General features: G+C 31.1%; 2 protein-coding genes across 3 annotated transcripts; one reads left to right on the top strand and one right to left on the bottom strand.

The window, feature by feature from the left end:
- Nucleotides 1–3,160: 3,160 nt before the first annotated feature.
- LOC120128578 (probable transcription factor KAN2) lies at nt 3,161–22,910 on the bottom strand. 2 transcript variants are annotated; one of them, XM_039146250.1, is made up of 7 exons: nt 22,907–22,910; nt 6,354–6,991; nt 6,122–6,198; nt 5,187–5,232; nt 4,937–5,096; nt 3,781–3,838; nt 3,161–3,653 (listed from the first exon to the last, which is right to left on the bottom strand). In XM_039146250.1, exons 2-7 carry the CDS (start codon nt 6,964–6,966, stop codon nt 3,579–3,581), a joined length of 1,029 nt encoding a protein of 342 aa, XP_039002181.1. In that variant the 5' UTR covers nt 6,967–6,991; nt 22,907–22,910; the 3' UTR covers nt 3,161–3,578. The 2 variants fall into 2 exon arrangements, with proteins under 2 accessions (XP_039002181.1, XP_039002180.1); XM_039146249.1 differs by lacking the exon at nt 22,907–22,910 and having other exon boundaries at nt 6,354–7,263.
- On the top strand, nt 21,058–21,988 carry LOC120128582. The gene is made up of 3 exons (XM_039146254.1): nt 21,058–21,477; nt 21,577–21,621; nt 21,700–21,988. The coding sequence occupies exons 1-2, from the start codon at nt 21,196–21,198 to the stop codon at nt 21,619–21,621; spliced, it is 327 nt and encodes a 108-aa protein (XP_039002185.1). The 5' UTR covers nt 21,058–21,195; the 3' UTR covers nt 21,700–21,988.
- Nucleotides 22,911–23,095: the final 185 nt, after the last annotated feature.

Here is a 23,095-nt window from a genome sequence, read left to right on the forward strand (position 1 = left end):
TTCAATTCATAAAACAAATTTAATATGACCCTTTCACCAATATATTTTCGTGGTTGACTGTCACGTCAGTATAATGAACTGCCATATCAACACCGTAACTGTCAACGACGAAAAAATATTGATCAAAGAGTCATATTGAATTTATTTTCTGAATTGAAAGATCATATTAATCATATTAATTTTTCTTTCAAAAAAGATACAAAAGCCTCTAATGCATTTTTGTCTAATTATATTGTAGATGACTACTTGTTAGTTTCATTTAAGCCCAATGGAACTCCACAAAATCTGGATAATTAATATTTTACACTTTAAAAATAAATGTATTAGATCATGTACATAAAATTAAGAAAAAAAGGAACGGTGGGAAATATATATAAAAGATTATTATTATTATTATTATTTTGGTAAAAATAGTATGAATTGTTGTTTTATAGGTTGAAAAACTAATAAATTAAATTCCCAATTAATGACTTTTGGTTGCTTTGATCTTATGGCCATGACTTTATGTTTGATTCTGATAGCTTGTCTGATTAAAGTTAAATCCCATTATGTCTCTTTATTCTCATGTACTCGTTTTGATTTTTATTTTATTTTGTTTAATAATTACTTTTTAAAAAAAAAATTGATTTGGTAACCTGTCTGCTCCATTGACATCTTGCTGCTATATATATGGGTTTGAAAGGCAAAGAACAAGGAAGTGTCTATCCCTTGTGTCACTGGGGGCCTCCCAAAGCACCCCCCCACCTTTGTGTAAAACCTCAGCAAAGGCATAAAATTAAAAGGGAAAAAAAGGTTATTCCTTCTTTTATTCTCCTAGATTTTAACAACTTTGCCTAGAATTAAACATTAATATAAGGATAATTTTGTTCCAAGCTGAAAAGATTTTTAGATGATTTTATGAACTACCCATGAAGGGTTTTCTTTCTCTTTTACCACCCAAATAAAAATTATAAGAATAATTATGAGATATCGATGATAAAATAGATTATTGTTTTTTCTAAATAAATTTGAGTTCAAATGTTAAGTCTATAGAGGTGTTAGAGTGTGTGTTTTTAAAATTCTAACTAGACACTGTCATTTTTTGGGTACAAATTCTAAATCTAATCCTAATCCTATTCAGAGGGGAGATGAAGGAGGACTATATGGGAAGAAAGATGAGTACTCCTAGTGGCTATAGAATCCATGACCATTGACAGATCCATAAATATTATTGATGTGAGCACATATATGTTAACAACAAAAAATTTTAAACAGATAGTTACAAATAAAATTTTAATGTGAGCACCATTAGTAAAATAAGTAACTAATCGAAGAAAAATCAGATTTTAGGGTGGGCACCGTCAATAAAATAAGTAACCAACAGAAGAAAACTCAGATTTCACGATGAGCACGAAAAATTCTAGGTTGAGCACTATCAATAAAACAAGTAACTAATTGAAGAAAATTCGAATTTCAGTGCCCACACTTACCAAGCTGTGGCTCCGTCATTGCCCATGATTTAAGGGAATAGGAGGGAACAAAGATGAACAACTTGGCCAACCAGTCAAATGTACTTACTTTGAACAGATGCTATCTTATAATCACTTTAGAAATATATAAAAATATAAAAGAAATTGTATTGTTGCTTTGTTCAACATAATCTTGTTTTATAAAATAGCAAAATCCGGCAAAGCTTTCCTTGCACAATGAAAGCCATGGTTTTAATAAAGGAACAATGGTTGAAGGGAAAGCATGACATTATTGTACCGTTTGGACCGTTGTATTATATTTTACTATACAAAAATCAATGTGGATATTAATTTACCAAAAATTCCCACCATGATTCCTAAAAAAAACGCATAACTTTGTCTTCAACTTATCCTGCATATCTCAAGCTGCCATTTTTGTATCCTTTACTTGTTTTAGGATTGCCAAACTTTGGAGGAGACCCAAGATTACTGGCAAAATAAATTGACCCAAAACCCCTTAATTATTTTCCACAAAATTAGGTCGACAAAGAAAGTGATTTCATCGTGTCCTTGCTTAATCACAGAGGCACTTTTGTCTTTTCGATGCTTCGAAGTTGCGGTCCTTGATCCATGACAGTGACCGAACAACAAAAAAATTGGACCCATTTGTCTGCTATACGTGGTAATTATGATATCGTTGATAACACGAGGTTTTGTACACAAATTGAAAACTATTGAAGCCCTAATATATGAACCTAAGGCATGAAAATTTGTGCTTTGTAGAAGGAAACATCAGACTAGAGAACAAATTTTTTGGTAGGGATCTTTCTGTATATAAAAGACTATCTAGATCAGATGTTCTTGTCTTAAATTCCTTTTCCTTCTCTATATATATTACTTCTCTCTACATTCTTTTCCAATCGCTCTCTTCCATTTTTGTGATTAAAGGGGTGTGTTGCGGGTTTAAAAAATTTAGATGATTGACAACACACATCTTGACGTAATTGCTTAAATTTGAAATTTTTAGGGGAACAAATAATCTTTTTTATCACTAAAATAGTTCGATGGCTTAAAAAGTTAAAAATATTCTCCATACAAAACACGGATAATTATCTGATTCCGAAACCATTGCTCAAAATATGGAATAAAATCAATAAGTATCCTTTTGTTTCAAGGAAGCTTCCTCTCGGCAATTAGACATAGCAATTTGCAATTCAACGTTCAATCATTCTTTTGAAAAAAACAAAACATCAAAGTCTCTATGGCTTTATTCTTAATATTCTTTCTTGAGACATCAAAGGAGTAGACCTTTTGCGGCGTTTTTGGTTCACAAACGTTGTTAACTGAAACGGGTTTTTGTTCTTATTAGTGTCGAGAGGTTTTCAGTAACGCTTAAAAATGCTGTTATAGGGATAAAAAAATTCACTAAAAACTAAAGGGTTAATCACCTGCATGCTGTATAAATATGGTCCAACCATAGGAACCAAACCTGAATTTGAGGGATTTCTTTATATAGTATTATATTGTTTTTTGCCCATTTTGCTTTTGTCTAAAACTTCATAAATAAACTTTGATGACATGCGATTTTTTTTTTTTGGAGAAAAAGGATTGAAAGCTTTTGCTTTCCATTCCCTCTCTCTTTTGTGTTCTACCCAATTAATTTTAATTGAGGTGATACCCTTTGTTCACAAAGTGTAAAAGCATATAAAAATGATTATAAAAAGCTAAAAATTATAAGGGAAATGTAAAGTGCTCCATTACAATTACCAAGGATCACTTCAAATGTAGTTCATACTTTTATGATCGTTAAAGGGGACGTCCTTCTCTCTCTCTTTTTCTTCTCTCTATCATTTTTCTTCTTTCTTTTTCTTCTCTCTAAGTGAAAAACATACAAAATCAATTAGATTTCATATTTACGTAGGAATGTATAATATATTGATTTGGATCTCTCACGGCTGGTTTGAAAGGAAGGACGTGGTGCTTTTTCTTCTCTCCTTTTGTTGCTCTCTCTGTCTTTCTTGTCTCCTTGTCTGCTCTCTTTTTCTTCTCTCCTGTGAAGCACAGGGACGGCAAAGGAACCCCGTTCCAAACCCAGCACCACAAACCCTAAGTCATGAAGATATATTGTACTCAATTTGGCACCCCCAATGTGAACTCCAGATTAAGCTTCCCTGATGAGCTTAAGCACTTTAGATCCATATCCTTCTGCACCCGAAAGAAAAAACAAATATGTAATAAAATGTAGAAAAATCCAGCGTCTGTCCTGTTACGGCTCGAGGATGTAAGACGATACGAACGTTTCATGGTGAAGGTTATTTTGGGAAATACGAACCTGGAGAGAAGGTAAGTTTGGTGGAGAATCCTTGGGTTTTCCATGCAGCAAAGCTTCCCTGTTGGGAACCAACAGAAAGAGAGAATATTTGATATCAGTGGAAGCCATGCATGCATGCAGAATAAAGAAGCAAACTGAGAAAAGAAATCTATCTTTTACTGTCTCGTTCGTGGTTGTTGCTCTCAGTCACACACACTACATTTTATGCTAATTGAAAATAAAGTGAAACCCATGTGATTTCCCGTTACCCATAAACGAGGTTCAAAGGCATAGCTTTAGTGCCGATATTCAATAAATGTTTCCACTAATCGGGCCACCACACTTTGTAGCTTTGAGACTAAGTTTTCCATTTGTAGGACCCTAACCGAGCCCACAAAATCATAAGAAAAGAGATATCTCCATTTTTTTAGGTGGATTTGTCATTTGGGAATTTGGATTCTCTCCGTTCTTGGAATATGATAAGGTGATCAGTGGCTTCCATTATTTATTTTTACTCCCTTTCTCACACCCACCCACTCACTGTCATCTCCATTTGCTCCTGAGCATAATATTAAATTTGTCGTAACAACTTTTAAGATCATTGTGATATCATAATCGTAATTTAAAAGCTACGTTATAATATCTGTATCATTCGTAATCGTAATAGTAATCGTAATTTAGTGTCGTGCATGTGATAGTGGAAATAAAGAAACCTAGATAAAGCTAAAACTATACAACAGATAGACAGAAAGAAATGGGATCTTTTAGTTACAATTCTAATGCAAACATTCTTTTATATATATATATATACATGTGACAGACGCAAACTGATGTCAGTTCCAGTCAAACATACTTTGTGATATTTTTCTACAAAGTTTCAAGCAAACTACAAGCATTATCTGATTAAAAATCTTGTTTTAGAGTATATAAACTACATGCATTCTACTGTTTTATGTTTCTTCGGATTTAAAAGAGGAAAAAAAACATTTTACGTTCCTGTGGTGGCTGTGACATCGATCCCAGTGTATCATTATTTTCTTTTTCCAGAAAAAGAATTCAGAGTAACCAATGAGTATACAGGAAGGAAAGAAATGAAACAGAAAGGACAGGCGCACCTTGATTGGTTAGCCAAACTAGTATTACTAATAGTAGCATTGTAGTACGCAGCAGGACTAACCTTGACGAGTTGCTCCACAGTCCATGGTTGTCTTGTTGAGCATTCAATGATGACGATCTTCCCTGATGAACTGATGATGATATCTCTGATCTTCTCGGCTTTTGAATGTCAAACATCATATCTTCAGAAGTATCCCCAGATGATCCATTTTCAAATTGCCCTGTTTAATCAAACCCATAATTCAACACCATATATACATATATATGTATATAATTCAACGAGAACGATGATGAATTATTGGGTTGATAACCTGATGATGCAGCTGCTCTGTCAGTGGTCTTCACGGTTCGATACATCTGCAGGCAAATTAAGAGTAGGATAATGAGTAAGGTAAACAAAGTTTAATTTACCTTCATCTTTAGTAGCTAAAAAGATGACAAATAAAGTAAAAACCAGAAAGTAGACTTAATAGTAAACTTTATTTGTGTATAACAGACATTAGGCAGTGTGAAAGAGTGCATGCAAACTAAGCAAGTACGAACTGTAAAAAGAAAGAAAGGGAAACGAATATGTAACCGAGCAAAGAAAGCTTTTATCTTTGTATATGAAAATGTGTGCATTTGTGAAACGAGGAACAGTAAATAACTCTTGGTTTAACCATGGTTAAGGGAGGGAGGTTAAAAGGAACCTATCTGAAGAAGATATCATTGAGAAATGATAGTGTCTTTGTACTTTATCTCTATCACTGTGAGAGAAAATACTTTTTTAATGAACAAGAACAAAACAATGAATTTAAGTGAGAAACTTGTCTCGGCTTAGCTATTGACTCGGTTTTTGAATACCTTGGGTTTTGTCTTACTCGTTTTATTACTGCTGTTCTCTCTCTCTCTCTCTCTCTCTCTCTCTCTAATTGAATTCTTTTCGTTTACAAGGGCTGGTTCATTCTTCCAAGCAAAAAGCTGTTTATTAGCTTGCAGAATCAACAGATCTAGTCGAAAAAGAAGTGCCGAGGATTTGGGAGACCCTCTGCAAGGAAACATTGGAATTTGTAATCTATATTATTAACATCTTCCCGTAATGCTGACTGTTTAAAATTGCAAACTCAGCTTACTTCCACCATTAACGCCGTGCATCATAAGCTTGAGGAAGGAAGTAAGCTCAGGAGAAGAAAACCAAAGTTGCAGATTGTATTCATGTTTCCTTTCATTCTAACGAAAACCCTTGCGGGTACAATGCTATTTTTACCTGAAGATGGGATTTGACGTGTGCCAAGGTAAGATCTTTGACATCCATTAGCTCGAGAACTGACTTGGGAGTAGCTCCTAAAACCGTAACAAGAAGAAATATAATAGAGGAAATATGCATAATAGCATTCTTTTTATGTTTCCTGTTCTCCTAGAGATGCTTAAAATCAAAACAAGGCAACGGTGAAAGAAGGTGGGGGGGAGTGAATAGTAGAGAGAGAGAGACAGCATACTTTCATGACCACCCAATAGCTCAACAGCATGAACAAAGCGAGCGTGGAGTGTAGTGGTCCATCGCATCCTTGGAGCTCTCATGCTTCGTTTAGCTGGGAACCTGGACATGAATCTTGATCTCATCAATCCTTGGGGCTGGAAGGGGTTGAAGCTGGTGGTGTTAATTTTGTTAGTAACCAAATAAGGAGAGGAAGAAGCTAAAGATGAATCCAAGGGCTGTTGAGGAAACGGGAAAGGAGGAGGAGGGTTTTGGTAGACGGGAATTCCCCTTATGGGTCTCAAGAACCCAAACTCTTGTCCTAGCCCTTGTTGTTGATGCTGCTGATGTTGATATAGCACCGGATGTTGCAGTTGGCTGTGATGGTGAGGGAACTGGTTCTGCTGATAAGACTGCAAAATATTACCATTGTAATCTGAGGCAGTGGCGCTCCCGTTTCGGACAAGGTGATGAAACTGGTTGGGGTTTGACCCTGAAACCCTCGGATTGGAGAAGGAGAGCTCAAAGCAGTTATCGAGTTTCGCCATTGAAGACACGGAGTTCCTCGATGTGGGTTTGCTGTTTGGTGGACTGATTTGCAAGGATAAATCCGGTTGTACAGGAAACAGCTCCATCTTTCCGACCCCTCCCCCTTTCTTGCTGTTGCTGTATTCTTTAGATACAGCAATTTGCAAAAATGATATAACTAAAGGATTAGGTTAGGTCTCTATTATAAAAATACAAAGGAGATGAAGAAGAAGAAGAAGAGGTGATCCAAGCAGCAAAAAGGTTTCAAACTAGGCTTATCTTCCAACGGAACAGATTAGTGGTTGCAGAGATTGGAGATTGAAAAAGAGAAAAGAATATGTGAGAAAATGACACTTGAGAGAGAGGAAGATGTAGAAGAAGAAGAAGAGCAGTGTAATATAAGTAGAGGTATTTTTTTTGGGGGGTTGGGGTCTATAGCATAGGGTACTACTTTTCTTCCTCTCCTAGGCCCTTAAGAAATTAGATAAAAAATAACATTAAAAAACTTAAATATAACAAACGGTTCAAATGATAAGCATATTAATATCTATTGAATAATATCTCAAGTTTAAATCTTTATATTTATTCACCCATCCAAAGACGAAGCCACCTTATGAATAGGAGGAGCAGCTGCCCCTAACATTGACGGACTAATTACATTTTAAGTCATTGAACATTTTTGAAATTATTACAATTAAGTCTTTATCTCTCTCCCCCAAATTTATTGGTATAATTATTTTTTAGATACTATCAGTTTTAAAATTAATAGAATTAAGTATTGACCCAAAATTTATATGATTTAATTATTTTTTAAAATATTTAAAATTTTAAATTAGTAGAATTAAACCCTCAATCTCTTAATTTTTTATGATTTAAATATTTTTTAATATCTTATTTATTTTAAAATTAAACAACTTATCTCAGAAGTTTAAATTACGGTTATGGTAACCCTTTTGTTGCGGTGCGTTACGTTTATCACGATTATGGCAAAAGCATATGTTATAATGTGTATCGTCATTGCGCAATAACGATTTTCAGATGATATCTTTATGTTTATGTAACAATTGTTGTTTCGATAACAGGCTGTTATCTGTTATATAAATCAATGTTTTTCACTCGTAATTTAATTTTGACTCCGTCCCTGCACTCACTAAAATTAAGTACACGACATGAATCGGTCCAAATTAATAAATGCAAAGCTTTAAAATAAGAAGGAAAAGAAAACTTATATAAGAGACTTTTGATTCCTTTTCTATTAACTCTCCGTTTCTCTTTTCTTTCCTTTCTATCTTTTCTTCTTTTTCTTTTAGAGGATAAAAAGAAGTTTTTTTTTATATGCTAATAATAATACTTTACTTTAACGTGTGCATTTGTCTCTCAACAACTCATGCTTACCTTTATATAACACCCATGCACTCTTCTTTCTAACTCTTTAACTCAATCCTGTTGCTCTGCTCATCTTCTCCTCCTTTATTCCCTAAATTCCAAAACTAAATTAAATTGCATTAACATTGTTTATATCAACCAAAAATATATAATTAAATCCCATCAAATTTAATATATTAGGCAAAATTCAAATTTCGTAAAAAAAACTTTTAAAGGAATAGACACACGATTTTATATTAGGGATGAACTTATAAAATTTCAAGCGATTGTGAACTTATAAAATTTCAAAAATAAAAACATATTAACAGTAAAAAATTTAAAAAATATAAAATAATTTAATTTTTTTAGAAAAAATGATTGTTTCGACCACCTCTCTCAATTAGTTCATGTATATGAATGTGACTTAATTTTTTTAATATATTTTGTTAACAAGATATGAGTCATATATATTAATTATTTATGAAATATAAATTCAAGAATTATTAAGTAAATCTGAAATTACCACTAATAAAATAATGGGATGGGTTTTCTAAACACGTGCTTTGATATACTATTTATAATTTACAAGAATTTATACAATTTTCTATAGTTTTACTCAATAAAAAATTAATGTATAAACTGAAATATAAAAATGAAAATTCCTAACAACAATAATAATAATAATAAACGATAAAGTTAATATATTTTTTCTTTGGGGTAAAATATACATTTAGTACCTAAACTATCAGTTTTAATCCGTTTTAGTACCTAAACTTTTATTTTTTTCAAAATCATACATAATGTTTAGTTTTTGTTTCATTTTAGTGCCCCACCGTTTAAAACGTAACACGTTTAGTACCTAAACTACCAATTCTGGTCCATTTTAGTACCTAAGCTTTCAATTTTCCCCTAAAATTTAACGTTAAATTTTGAATGAGGTACTAAAATGAAACAAAAACTAAGCTTTAGGTATGTTTTTTAAAAAATTGAAAGTTTAGATACTAAAATAGATCAAAATTGATAGTTTAGGTACTAAATTGTAATTTAGCCTTTTTCTTTTGATGATTCAGACACTGTTCTGGAATTGAAATGACGTAGGCCGAGTAAATTAATATATACCCTTGATTCCATCCACTCATTTAGGCATAATGAAGCCACTAATTCCTACACTTTTTTTTTTTACTTTCGGTACGTATGTTTGTATGTATTTGAGTTTGGTCCCCACCACCCTAATTTCTCTTTTCATTTTCTCATTAACATTTAACTGTCTCGTGAGAATTCAAAAAGGCTATAATAATAAATAATAATTTTAGGGTAGATACGTATAACATATGGTCTCCTAGTAGACGGAAAGTCAAAGTAACCCCCTCCTCTATAAAGCATAGAGAGTGATATTTTCAAGGGTAGAGACGTCAGTGACAAATAATACTCCGAGACCCCGGTCGCAGCCTAAAATGTTCAGTGGACAAAAAGGAAAATGTGAGTGAGTAGAATGGATGAATTAAAGCGTCATCTTCAAAAGGCCATAAAGGCTATTTTAGATATAGGAGTCATATTTGCCTTTTAGAGACCATCTTATGCTTTTATTCATTTTCATTCAAAATATAATTACCGGTATTTAATCTGAATCAAATAATTACAAAGGTTCAATATGAAAATGATCCTCTCAATCCACTTGTTTCCATTCGTAAATGTTATGATTTAAATCTCTGATTTTACTTAACGAATATAGTGCATTATCCCACTGGACCAATTGATTATTGGAGTCATTTTATGTATATTATATACAAATTCTCTTAAAATCTAATTTAATTTAAGTTTAAATAAATATATATATATATGTCTGATTAAAATATATTTAGATTATTATTTTGATCATGGATGGACTTAGGAAAGGGAGGGTGGAGGTGGTCACCCTCTAAGAATCTAAAATTACCATATATTTTAGATTTTCTATGTATTTTTTTTATTGAAAATATGTCTTCTCCCTTAAAATTTTTCAAGTACGCCCCAAACGTAAAATCCTACATCCATCCCTGATTTTGATTGTACGTTATATTTACGAAATAAAACATGTATAATGCATAATAAATAACAAATCACCGAATACAACAATAACAATATGAATTCACATAGTCTTTAGTAGTGTCCTTTTACAAAAGACGGTGCCCATGAGTGTATTTTAATTTTATAACTAAAAGTTTAAATTAAATTTAATTCTATGATTAATATGATAAAATTGTAAAAATAATAATGTTAAATATACTGTAAATAACTCCTTCACTAGTAATATTTTCATCAAGCTATGGTAAAATTAACTTTCATGAAAAAAAATGTTAAATCTCATGTCAAAATATATGTATGGTCAGCAATGCACAAAGTTCTTTATAGCTTTCATTTATATCAATGAATAGTGCGTGTATTTTGTTTCTAGTTATAATTTATCAAATTGAAGTTTTTTTTTATTAATATAGAGTATTTGTTTAAAGATAACAACAGTTCATTTATTACATTTATTACGGAGAATATTAACGTTCAAAATATAGTAAATTCATCTATCCAATTGGTCATTTAACGATCATTGCGCTTAGTCATTTGATATGTCTTTATTTTGATAAAGTATTAAATATTAATTGTACTTTTTTCGTAGTATAAACAAATATGCATTTTTCATACTTTGTTTATTTTAATAACATTTTAAATTCAATGCAAAACTTTATATACAATAATTAATTAAACATTACAATTATTAGGGAAAAGTAAGTATGTGCATTATATATATATATGTAAAAAGTTATAAATTCTTCGATGGTTGACTCATTTACTAAAGTTAGGTGTGTGACTTGAATCGGTTCGGACTATTAAAGGCGAAACCTTGAAAACCTGAAGGATAATAAAAAAAGGCTTCATACCAAAAGAAGTATCCAAACTATATCGTTTTTCCCAAATAGGTGCCTAAACTATTTTTTGACTCATCCAAGTGCCTAACGTTACAAACGTTACCCGTTTAGGTGTCCAGGCCATCAACGATGTTAATTTAACTGTTAAGTGACATGTGTCACAGTCTAGTAAATTTAAAAATTATATATATATATATATATATATATATATATATATATATATAAAGTTTTTTTTAAAATAAACCAAAAACTTTGAAAACTTTCATTTCAACTTCTAAAACTACGTCGACCGCTGTCCTTTGCCATCGACGAAGCTTCACTAACCTCCCCTCCACCCGACGACCAAAACCCTTATGAAATCGTGGCCGATCAACGACGAATCGACGTTTTATACCCTGCAAACTCTAGGTTGAAAATCGCAATCTCATGCAATTTCGACGGCTAATCATCGACAAATACATCGATGTATGACTAGGAGGATGGCAAGGATTACGTCGGCGATGGTGGTCGTTGCCGAAAAGGGTGAAAGTGGCAAATTAAGGTTAAAATTTGAGGATTTTAGGGATTTGTGGACTATTTTATAATTTAAGAGAAATTAGTTTTTTTATAAATATAATAATATTTTCAGTATATTATTTTTTTTTTTAAATTACCATATTGTGACACGTGTCACTTAACGAGAGAAATTAATGCCGTTGTCGGCCCAGACACCTAAACGGGTAATATTTGTAAAATTAGGCACTTGAATGAGTCAAAAAATAGTTTGGGCACCTATTTGGGGAAAAGTATAGTTTGGGTACTTATTTTGGTATTAAGCCTAAAAAATTATAAATTCCGTAAATATTAATTAGTAATAAATAGAATATCATTTCGAAAGAATTTTGTTTTGAAATGGAACTGAAATAAAGAGACGTGATCCAGTTGAGCATTGCTGGGGTTTTTCAAATTGCTTAAATTGATGAAACATTGTAGCTCCGATGTTCCATCATCCATGGAGACCATTCATCACAAACCACCTAGCCCTAGTAATAAATATATTACCCCTCTCATTTACTGTAGTAAAAAAATTCCTATCTGGCAAAGGTTTAATTTCTAAACCTTTTGCATGGACTCAGACGTCAGAATCTTCATTAGATGGCAATTAATAATTTTAATTATGCATGCATGTATGTGGTTCTCTGATTGTTAGATTTGATGTGTCTTGAATGTATGATGCCCCAAATGCCATTTGATTAAATTAATGACACACACTAATATTAACAGCTGCCCAACATTGTTCATGTTTAATATTCTAATTTTGGACCGACATCAACCGTACATACCAATGTCTTCTTTTAATTCTTTTTAGTCTATATACTTATAAATTTTTATATACCGGCCATTGATTAGAGGTCATCATAAAAATAAATAAAAACTCGAGACGCTCAATTAATAATATTAATGAAACGAACTTTTAAAATTGGGTAAACTATGTATTTAATATTTAAATTATCAGTTTTGATCCGCTTTAGTACTTAAACTTTTAATTTTTTCATTAACATACCTAATGTTTAGTTTTTGTTTTTGTTTGATTTTAGTATCCGTTAAAAATTTAACATTTAGTTTTGAAATGAATTGAAAATTGAGGTACTAAAAGTGTTAAATTTTTAACGGCAGACACTGAAATGAAACCAAAACTAAACATTAGGTATGATTTAAAAAAAAATTAAAAAATTTAAGTACTAAAACTGATAAATGTATAGTTTACACTTTAATATTCTACTTTCTTTAATAAAAGGTAAGATAAATTATACAAATGGTTGCTAACTTTTTAGTAAGTTTTTGGTTTTCCCACTAAAGTTTCAAAAAATAATGATTTGGTCACTAATATTATTAAGTTATAATAAATCAGTTATTCGACATTAACAATTGTTAACGTGGGTGATGAAAGCTTATGTAACTCGTTAATCGCTTACTTAACAATGTCAACCGTCACGCTAGAGAGTCCGTTGGACTCTCTTTTAATTAACCACCTCTTCAATTTCAGTTTAATCCCTTGCAAAAACAAACTATTTCTCTGTTTCAACTTCAATTTTTGAATTTTCACTTTCCCAATATTATTCTTTTGTTCCTCTTTCTCTTCACTTACATTTTCAGCTTCTTCTACCTCTTCTTCTCCTTGTTCTTATTTATCTTGTAACGCCTTGAACCTTACGTAAGTAGTTTTGGACTGATTCAAGAGGATTTTTGGATTAATTCATTATCCACGCAGAAAGCCCGAGTTCAAAATGAGTTGGTTTGGACTTGAGTTGAGCCCAAATTGAGGTAAAAAGCGGTGAAGAAAATGATAAGAGAAGTGCCAACTTTGTTCATTCTTCTCAACGTGCGACCTCATCCCCATTAATGATTTCAGTCTTTGAAACCTAAAATGGGTAATTCACCTTATTGATCCCTCTAACTTTGTCACCAACTCAACAATATTCTTTTTCTTTTATTTCTATTTGAGCTCAACTCAAGCCCAAACCAACTCGATTTAGGCCAAGACTTCCTATAATGAGTTAGCCCAAAAATCATCTCGGATCAATTCGGAATAACTAACTCGGGGTTCGAGGCATTACATATCTTTTTGGCAATTGAGTTTCCCATAACATATTAGCAAGAACAATCATTTTAACAGGATCAAATCACCACCCCATAAATAACAAAGCATTCTTAGGTGGAGTACAAAGATTCACCCTGCTAGTTTATTCTCCTCCTTTCTCATCTTCATCATCACCCATATTTTTATCACCAAAATAATTTATTATAATATCTTAAAAAACATGACTCCTTTGATTTCTACTTAACATCAACTCACCACCTTCCCTCTCTCATCATCATCTTCCCCTCTACCACCAATTACTGAAGAAAGTGTTCACGAAGAAATTTGGACGTTGTGGGAGTGCATACCCTTTCCTAATCGTAACCGACTTTTAATCTCTAAAAAATGAATTTCTGGCAAACGTAGATCAATTTGTTTTAAAAAATAATTTTTTATTTAAATTATTTTTAAGAGGTTTTTAGGTACTAGATTGTGACCAACGGCACTGGAGCAACAATAGTTCTGATTAATCATTGAGGAGAGGAGGGCGAAATTCAACCATACGGACATTATATTATTTTTTATGTACAATAATTTATGCCATTGAGAATTGGGGAATGGGTCAGTGATGATTCCCTTATGCTTCCTATGTTTTTCTAAAAGGAAAATGAAGTTTTTTCTTCTTCTTTAAGAGATTATGTGATTTCAATTCAATGGTCTTATTTTGGTTTTAAAAAAACTAATATGAGTTGTTTAAGTGGCAAGTAACTTAATATTGCTTAAATAAGATTTTGGGTTTAAGTCCTTGTGTATGTTGAAAATTTCCATTGGAAGACTCACTCATCAAAACCAAGTATGCGACGCGGATCAGTTCGGGTTATCAGGATTTTTTGGGAGGAAACCTTGAAATCGGGAGAGAGAAAAAATCAAAGTATGAAGCTCTCAATTGCTTATGTCTCAACTTTCTTCTTCTTTCTTTTTTTGATGGAATTGAAATTAACCAATGAAATGGACATTTACCACATAGAGAAACAGTGACATACATGAAATTTATAGAAGAAAAGAAGAAGGAAAAGGTAACTTTAGATGTAGATATTGACATTCACACCGCCCCAAAATCCCAAACAAGTAAGCCACTTTTGAAATTCCTTTTGTTTTTGTTGTTTTTGTTGTTTTTTTACATAATCATGCATTTGAAACACATTAACACCCAAATTCCAATCATATCTCTGAGTTGCAAGCTAATTGAGTGATTATGTTTTCAATCAATATGTTTCAAATTATTACGCTTGCATAATCTTTCTTAATAATTAATAATGAATATGCACCTTATAAACACAGCTACTCGAACTCAGGATCTCTAGAAAACACAATACTCGTTTAAACGCTCCCAAGTGTAGTTTAGTCATGAGTAGGTGACAGCTTTGTAGAGCAATGTTTAGTTTTAGATAATATCTATTAAAAGTATAATTAGTGGAGAGGTTTAATAATTGATATTCCCTAATAACAAAAGAAAAGAAAAAGGAGAAATGATGGGGGGTTGGTTCTTCCCTTACAGGAAACACATTATATAAATATTCTTAAGGGACTTGACCACACTTTAAAAAGAAGATTTCCCCCCTTATTCACACCCTTCAAACAAAGACTTTAGTAAGCAATTCATGTATGAATTTCATGTTGTGTCATCATATTTTATTTTTTTAATCATGGTGTTTAAAATTATTTAATACTAAATAAAGATTTAATAAATGAAAAGTGGAAACATTTTGAATCTTTCCCAAAGACTTGAAGAAAAGTGGGGGCTTTGATAAGTGGCCTACAAATCTAAAGGGACTAGTGATTGAAAGAAATTTGTAGATTTTGACAAGAAACCATTAACATGTAGAATTTGCATTTTTCATTTTATTATAACTATTGTTTTATGATTTTTTTTTATTTTCTTGGGTTTTTAAAAATGTTATTATCTTTAAGTAAAGTTGGGAATAATTAATAGGGGAAGGGGGAAATTGGCCCTACAAACCTTAAGAAATACTCAATCCAATCACAATGGAATGTGGTGCTCCTTTTTGGGAGGTCAAGGTAAAAAAGCATGTAGGCTCCCACCTAATAGGAACTCTTTGGACCCACTTTTTTTTACCACAACATTCGATTCAATTCAACCATTTTCTTTCATTTGTCCTTAGGCAACCGACACTATAACTATATGAACTCATTTAGTAACATCGGTGATAAACAGAATCTTATTAGTTTTAAAGATCTATTTTTATAGAACGTGTGTGCGTTGTCAAAAGTTAAAAAAAATTCTTAACAATAACTAATAAAATACATTATAATCACGTCGAATTATTAAAACAAATAATATAACTCTCTATACAAGTATACAACATCTTCTAGAAGCTTTCTTTTAAGTTATAATTCGCTACTGTATTAACGGTTTCAATCATAATTAATTGTTACAAACATTAAATTGAATAATTATTTCAATTATTTCAAAAAAAAAATTAATGTATAAAAATAAATAGACATTTAGTATAATATATAAATTATTGGATAAATTTGGAAGATGCATCAAAATGTTTTCTTAAATATTTTTCTGCTGTATAAATAAGAGTAAAATGGAAATATATATATAAATAAAGAATTTTTGTTTGTTTGTGTTTCTATTATTTTTCTTTGTATTTATGCTTTATTCATGTTATTTTCTATTTTAATTGCCTTTTCTATGTTGCCTCCATACAATGATTTAATTCGTTTTAGGTTTTATAGAATTTATTATTTTATTTTATAGAAAAAAATTATTCTCATTATGCGTCAATTCATGATGTACTTTATATGATTTCTCATTAAAATTTAATTAAGAAAAAGATTGTATCCAAAACGTGTTTATTCTATTTTTAGGGTTAAGTACACAAATGACCCCCGATTAAAGAGTATTGTTTTATTAAGTTCATCGACTTTTAAAAATTGCAAAATGATCCTCTGACTATAGAGTGTTGCTTTGTTGAGTCACTCGACTATCAAAAGTTACAAAAAGGTCATCAGACTATTCATTATGTTCCAAACTCTTCCTTTTCTGTTAAAAGCGTGACAATATTCTGAGCTAAACGTTAACCTATTGACTGTGATATGATAAATTATGATCCTAAAATCTCAAAGACAATCATATCTCAGTCATCATGTTAACATCCAGCTTAGGCAACCACCATTTTTTAATGAAAAATGACGAGTTTCTGTGTACTTTATCCTATTTTTTATATGTTCAAATTATTATAAAATTTTAAACATTAATAATTATTCTTATATATTTTTTATAATTTCATATATCCTATTGTATCATGTTACTTTTTGTTTATATTTTCATTTTAATTCATTTTTCATAATTTTCATATTGTGTTTAATTCATTAATATTTCTTATGATCTATCATTCCTATTTTAACCTAATTCAGATTATTTTATTTAAATTCTTATAGTTATCATAAAGTAATATAAATATAATATTTTCTTAATTATTGTTTATTTTAATATTTATTTCTATTTTTATTTATTTCTCTTGTGATATTTTTCACATTATTATTATTATTATTATTATTATTATCTTAAAAAAGTTTATGTTTAATTTAATCTTCTAAATTTTTCTTTTTGTTTAGCATTCAATATTTTATTTTACCATATAATATTTTGTTTGATTTTTTTCAGTAGTAATTTCAATCGATATTAGGTAAGTAATTCGAATTGAATTTTTAAATTTCAATTTAAATTTAAATTTTCGCAATTAAGACAACCGACAAATTAAATGGTGCTGAAAGGGCAGTTCAAGGGTGCTAATCATTCCTTAACTGTAACCGATTCTCGAACCTATTTTAATCGAATCTTTGCAAATGCAAACCAATTTTTCGTCTTAAAAATAATTTTTCTTAAAATTGTTTTTAAAAGACATTTTTAGGTATTCGACCTACCTAACCCAAAGGTCGATGACGTCTTTTTTCCAATTCTATTCAATTTAATTTCAAAATCCCTAATGTTTCAAAATTAAAGTCGTAACTTTTTTTAAACATTAAATAATTGTTCCACCTAAAAATGGTTATGACAGATATATTATTAAAACAACACTTTCAATTTAATTTGTTTTATTCGTGATTAGGGATGTCAAATGGGTACGGTTTCGTGGATTCCGCACCGCAGCAGCTCCAATTGGAGCGGGGATGGGTATAATTTTAGCGGGTAGTGGACGGATGTGGATTTATAAAGTGGTACCCGTCGTGGGTGGTGGGCGGGTAATGAGTTTGAGACATTACCCTTCGTGGGTGGTGGGCGGGTAATGGGTTTGAGACATTACCCGCCCCGCATCCGCCCGCCCCACATCTGCCCGCCCAACTAAATATCTATTAAATTTGGACCATAATTTGTGTAATTTTAGAGACTAATTCATAAATTTTAATATTGTATAATATATAACATATAATTTAACCAAATATTAAGGATATTTAGTCTTTAATATGGTCTTTAATTAGGGAAATATTTGGCTCTTTGATTAAACTCATAATCCCACTAACCACGTCACTTTCCATATTCTTTAGCCCATGCTGCCCATACAAACACAAATTAGCCGTACTATAAGCATTAACATCAAAAGCAGCAGTTTCCATGTTCTTTAGCCCCTCAAAACCCATATTAGGCGCACTATGAGCATTAACATCGAAAGCAACTCAACATCCAGCTCTGCGACTACATGCTCCCTACAATCTGTCTCCATAACATTCGTAGAGCCACTCCTTTGACAAATTGAAGCATGCGCTGCTACCCCATCACGAACTGTCTGGGAACCAACTCCAACATCCCATTAGTTTGCTGTCAGGCGGGTCTAGATGGGTATGTCGCTAGTGAGTAGTGGGTATGGGGATGGATTTGAAAATGTACCCGCGTGGGCGGGTGTGGATTTGAAAATTTGTACCCATCATGGGTGGTGGGCAGGTGGTGGATTGAAAAATATTAGGTGGGTATGGAGATGGGGGAGGGGGTATCCGCGCCCAGCCCGCCCGTTTGCCATCCTTATTCGTGATAACATGATTTAAATATTATAGAGATACATTAAAATGAAAATATAATTAGAGGTATATTTATAACCATTAACACAAAGAACTGTTTATTTAAGATTATATAAAGATTCTATAAAGAAAATATTACAAATCCATCTAAAAAAACTTGAATAAAAGATACATAAGAACAATCATAAATCATAGTCGAACGTCGTGAGAAAATTATCTCCAAATGCAAATTGTGTATTTAAATCCAATTCAATAGTCTAAAGACAAACATAATAACAAACAAGCACCATTTTGGTCAGTCCTAATATCGTCAAGTCTAATCATGAAAAAATTAAACAAAAAAGAGTCAAACGACTCACAACATGTCAAAAGATATATATATATATATATATATATCATAAAAACAAACAAAAACATGTCATAGAGACATAATAATAGACAATAAAAAAATAAAAATAAAATGTGATATAAGAAATACAAAAATAACAGAAAATATGTATGTTATCTTATTATCATGCTTAAAATGTTGAATTATCAAGGCTTAATACATTTTTAGTTACTTAAACTATATTTTGAATTGTTATTTTATGTTTAAAGAAATTGTTGTTAAAAATATATGTTTAATGTGTTCCCATTACACTTTTAGATGCCTACTGTTAAAAAAATCATTAAGTGACACGTGTCACATTTTTTTAAGATAAATTATTATTTAAAAATATTTTTTAAAATATAAACGTGACATGTGTTACTTAATGACTTTTTTAACAATAAGCACCTAAAAGTATAATAAAAAACATTAATTACTTTTTTTTAACGAAATTTTTTTTTAGACACCGTAAGTAAATTCAAGGTGTAGTTTATACGTCTAAAAGTGTATTAAACCAAATTTTAATAAATTAAACTTTTAATGGGTTATCAGATTGGTTGGTGTTTTTATATTAATTTTACCATTCCCGTCAATTTTATCACAACAAATAATGACATTCTCGACATGTATGTTATTGCAAAAATGAAAAAGCCACAACCAATTACTGCTACATAACTCAACAGATATTAAATAAGCACCTAAGCTAATAAATTATTTTGTAAGGAAGCTATTAAATTAGTTTTACACTTGAAAATAATGATTCAAGGGATAAATAATAAGGGTAAAATACATCAATCATCACTTAATTTTACTCTCTCTTCTATTTCATTCAATATACTTTGAATCCGTTCAATTTTCTCACTGAATTTAACACAATTAACATTTTTAGTCATCCCGTCATTTTTTCACTAAACGAGATGCAAAACGACATCGTTTTGGTGAAAACTTTGTTTTTCTAAAACGGTGTCATTTTAAAGCCGTTAAATACTTAACGACTGAGTGACCAAAAATGCTAATTATATTAAATTTAGTGAAAAAAAATTGAACGGATTTAAAATAAAATGAGTAAAATAGGAGAGAGAGTAAAATTCAGTGATGATTTTGGATAAAAAGTCTTATTACCATGACATCTTCAGAAAATCGATTAAAACACATGAAAATTTTCGATTGATTTTGGAGCATCCGATGATGTTATTACCTTTTATCAATTTTTTTAAATGTCAGATATTTCGATTGATTTTTTTTCATATACTATTCATTCTACTCTAAGTTTTACTAGAAAAATAAGGTTAGAAAGAAAACCGAATATTTATTATTATATGTAGATAATTATTTTTTATTTTAAATAAATATAATTATGAACTTTTAATTAATTAATTATGAAATAATTACATTAAAATAAATAAGAGAGTAAAGATTACTCATAATAGTTCATTTATTAAAGACCGAGGTCCACGTATACTCAAATATTATTTTACTTACAAACTTCCTTCTAAATAGGCAAAAAAGCGCCCTCAACATAACAAAAAGAGAGCGCTCAAATCAATATTTCATTACCTTTTTGCAAAGACAAATCATATTCGTACTTAAAATTCTTAGGTAAACTACATAAGGTTCCACCAAATTTTAAACGTTTATTATTTATATTATTGAACTTTTAATTTTAGCAATTATAATATTAAATTTTGTTTTTTGTTTTAATTATATCGATGGTCGTTAAATCGTTAACAGTTGAATTAAAATGATATCATTTAGGTGAGGTGTCTAAGTTAGCATCCGTCAATCATGTAATTGTATTGTTATCTATTTTACTATTTAATGGTATAATTGAAATAAAAATCAATGTTTAATGTCATAATCGACAACATTAAAGTTCAATGATATAAATCATGTAATACCTAAAGTTTGGTCGTATAGAGTTTCCCTCGATTCTTTATTAGGATTAATTAATGCTTAAGTTGTAAGGCTACTAAACATGATAAAACCTAAGCTAAAGCCAACGAAGAAAAAACGAAACAAATCGCCCATCTCTTAAAGAAATACTCGCACCATAACTAATCCTCATCTTCACTAATCAACCTTTGTTTCTCTCTAGAACATGCACAGACAATCCTTAGGCTCGGCGACCTCCAAGTTCCTCCGCATCCATGGCGGAGAAGAGAATCCGATCGCCGATGATCAGAAGCGTCAATTAATCATCGACGACGATGGTAAAGACATCAAACCTCGCCGATCGTCGTTCTCGCCTTCTCCGTTTTCTACGACGTCGCCGTCTTTCACATCGCCTACTAAGCCTGAGAAGCTCATTCACCTAATTCCTGTTCTTACCTTCCTTTGCCTCCTCATTCTTTACCTAAAATTCTCAGTCCTTCGCAGTCCGGTATGCTTTTCTTGTTTTCAGACAACGTCTAAAGAGAGGAAGCAAGTTTATTCAAGTTCAATCTTCAATTTGTTTTTGTTTTTTGAATTTTTGTTTCAGATTTGGCTCAGTTTAACGGATTCAAGCATCCCTCGAAGCAGTTAGGTATAATGCAGCTTGAATTCATATTTTCTTTTCTATATTTTGAATTTTATGTTTTTCTTCTATTTTTTTTATTTCCAGATTCAACCGAAATCAGTGAGGCCGGTCGATTTATTGATTCTCGGAGAGGCGATAATTTGGGGATCCGAAGCCTGAAGAACTTGCAAGAAGTTGATAAAAACGTCTCAAAATCTCGTTTCCACAGGAAAATAGCCGATTTCTAAGTTTACCCTACTTTCTCCTTTTCTTTCCTCACTCGTTCATCGCTTCCCTCTTTAGCTGCCAATAAGCCCGCACGTATCGGTCACACTTTCACGTGCGAGCATTTTGTGCCCAAATTTTTTTGTCGCACTCGATCAATTTTAATTTTAATTTCTTGGTTTTGTAAAGCAAGCATCTTAGCTGGGAATCTACGTTGTTGCACTCGATCAATCATTTGATCAGCCTTTTCTCGAGAAAATATGTTTTGGTGTATAAAACATAAAAGAGAAGAAAAAATTACAAGAAGTTTGAAAAATATTTTTAGAGTAAAGAATTCAAGTAAGTTAAAGTGCGCATTTGGAGGTTCTGTTGCAGTAATTTGGGATCGAGCTACAGATGAGAATTCGAATTGCGGTTTCGATACCAGCCAGAAAGTTGCACTAGTCGCAGGAGCATATTAACTGCTTCAACGGTGATAAACTTACTCTTCCAAAAAATATACATTTTTCATCTGATCCGAATTAGATCTGTCTTTTCGAGATAAAATTTGAACTCGATCAGACTTTAAATAATAATACATTAAAAATATTACTTTTATTTAACAAAAATATATATTTAATTTAAAAATATAGAGAGATATTATTGTAATTAACCGTAAATATATGAGATAAAATTATAATTTTTTCAAATTATATCAAATCGAATATTTTTCATTCTAAATTTAAATTTGACCTAAACATAAACCTCAAAACCCTACTCAATCCAATCAAAATTTAATATTTTAAAAATAATATAATTGGATCAAATCAAAATCCGTTGAATTCTGTCCCTATCCATCCCTATATTTAGTGGGAGAAGGTAGTGTTTCAATTGGTACAGGATTGCTTCGACGTGTAAGAGTTGAGGGCGATGGCGATGCAATTGGCGAGTTCAATGACAAGCCACAAAAAGTGTCGGTTGTCACGGACTAATTAGTTCAGTCCACCTAGTCTTATTCTCCCTCTTTCACTTCGTCATTTTCAATTTTTTCTGACTTTTTAAGATGAGGTCTTCAATACCAGATTTGAGAACAGTTTTCGTAAAAAACTTCCAAATTATAAAATGCTCTTTTTCTAACTTTGTTCTTCGTATTTTATGATCTGATTAATAGTGAGTGAAACACCTTCCATAATTGTTTAGCGTTCATAATTTTTTAATTATATTTATTTATTTTTATAATTTAGACTCTTATTTTTTTTATTTTATCTTTTAGTTATATAACTATGACGCATAATTT

Source organism: Hibiscus syriacus, unplaced genomic scaffold, assembly GCF_006381635.1.
Source record: "Hibiscus syriacus cultivar Baekdansim isolate YM2019G1 unplaced genomic scaffold, ASM638163v2 tig00110481_pilon, whole genome shotgun sequence".
In the NCBI taxonomy this organism is placed as follows: Eukaryota; Viridiplantae; Streptophyta; class Magnoliopsida; order Malvales; family Malvaceae; genus Hibiscus; species Hibiscus syriacus.

Excerpts from the sequence above, each read along its gene's own strand:
- LOC120128582 (XM_039146254.1), top strand. The coding sequence starts at position 21,196 with ATGCACAGACAATCCTTAGGCTCGGCGACCTCCAAGTTCCTCCGCATC. Across the intron at positions 21,478-21,576 it reads TCTCAGTCCTTCGCAGTCCG|ATTTGGCTCAGTTTAACGGA; the intron begins GTATGCTTTTCT and ends TTTTTGTTTCAG.
- LOC120128578 (XM_039146250.1), bottom strand. The coding sequence starts at position 6,966 with ATGGAGCTGTTTCCTGTACAACCGGATTTATCCTTGCAAATCAGTCCA. Across the intron at positions 5,097-5,186 it reads CAGAGCAGCTGCATCATCAG|GGCAATTTGAAAATGGATCA; the intron begins GTTATCAACCCA and ends TTGATTAAACAG. Across the intron at positions 3,839-4,936 it reads CTGTGGAGCAACTCGTCAAG|GGAAGCTTTGCTGCATGGAA; the intron begins GTTAGTCCTGCT and ends GGTTCCCAACAG.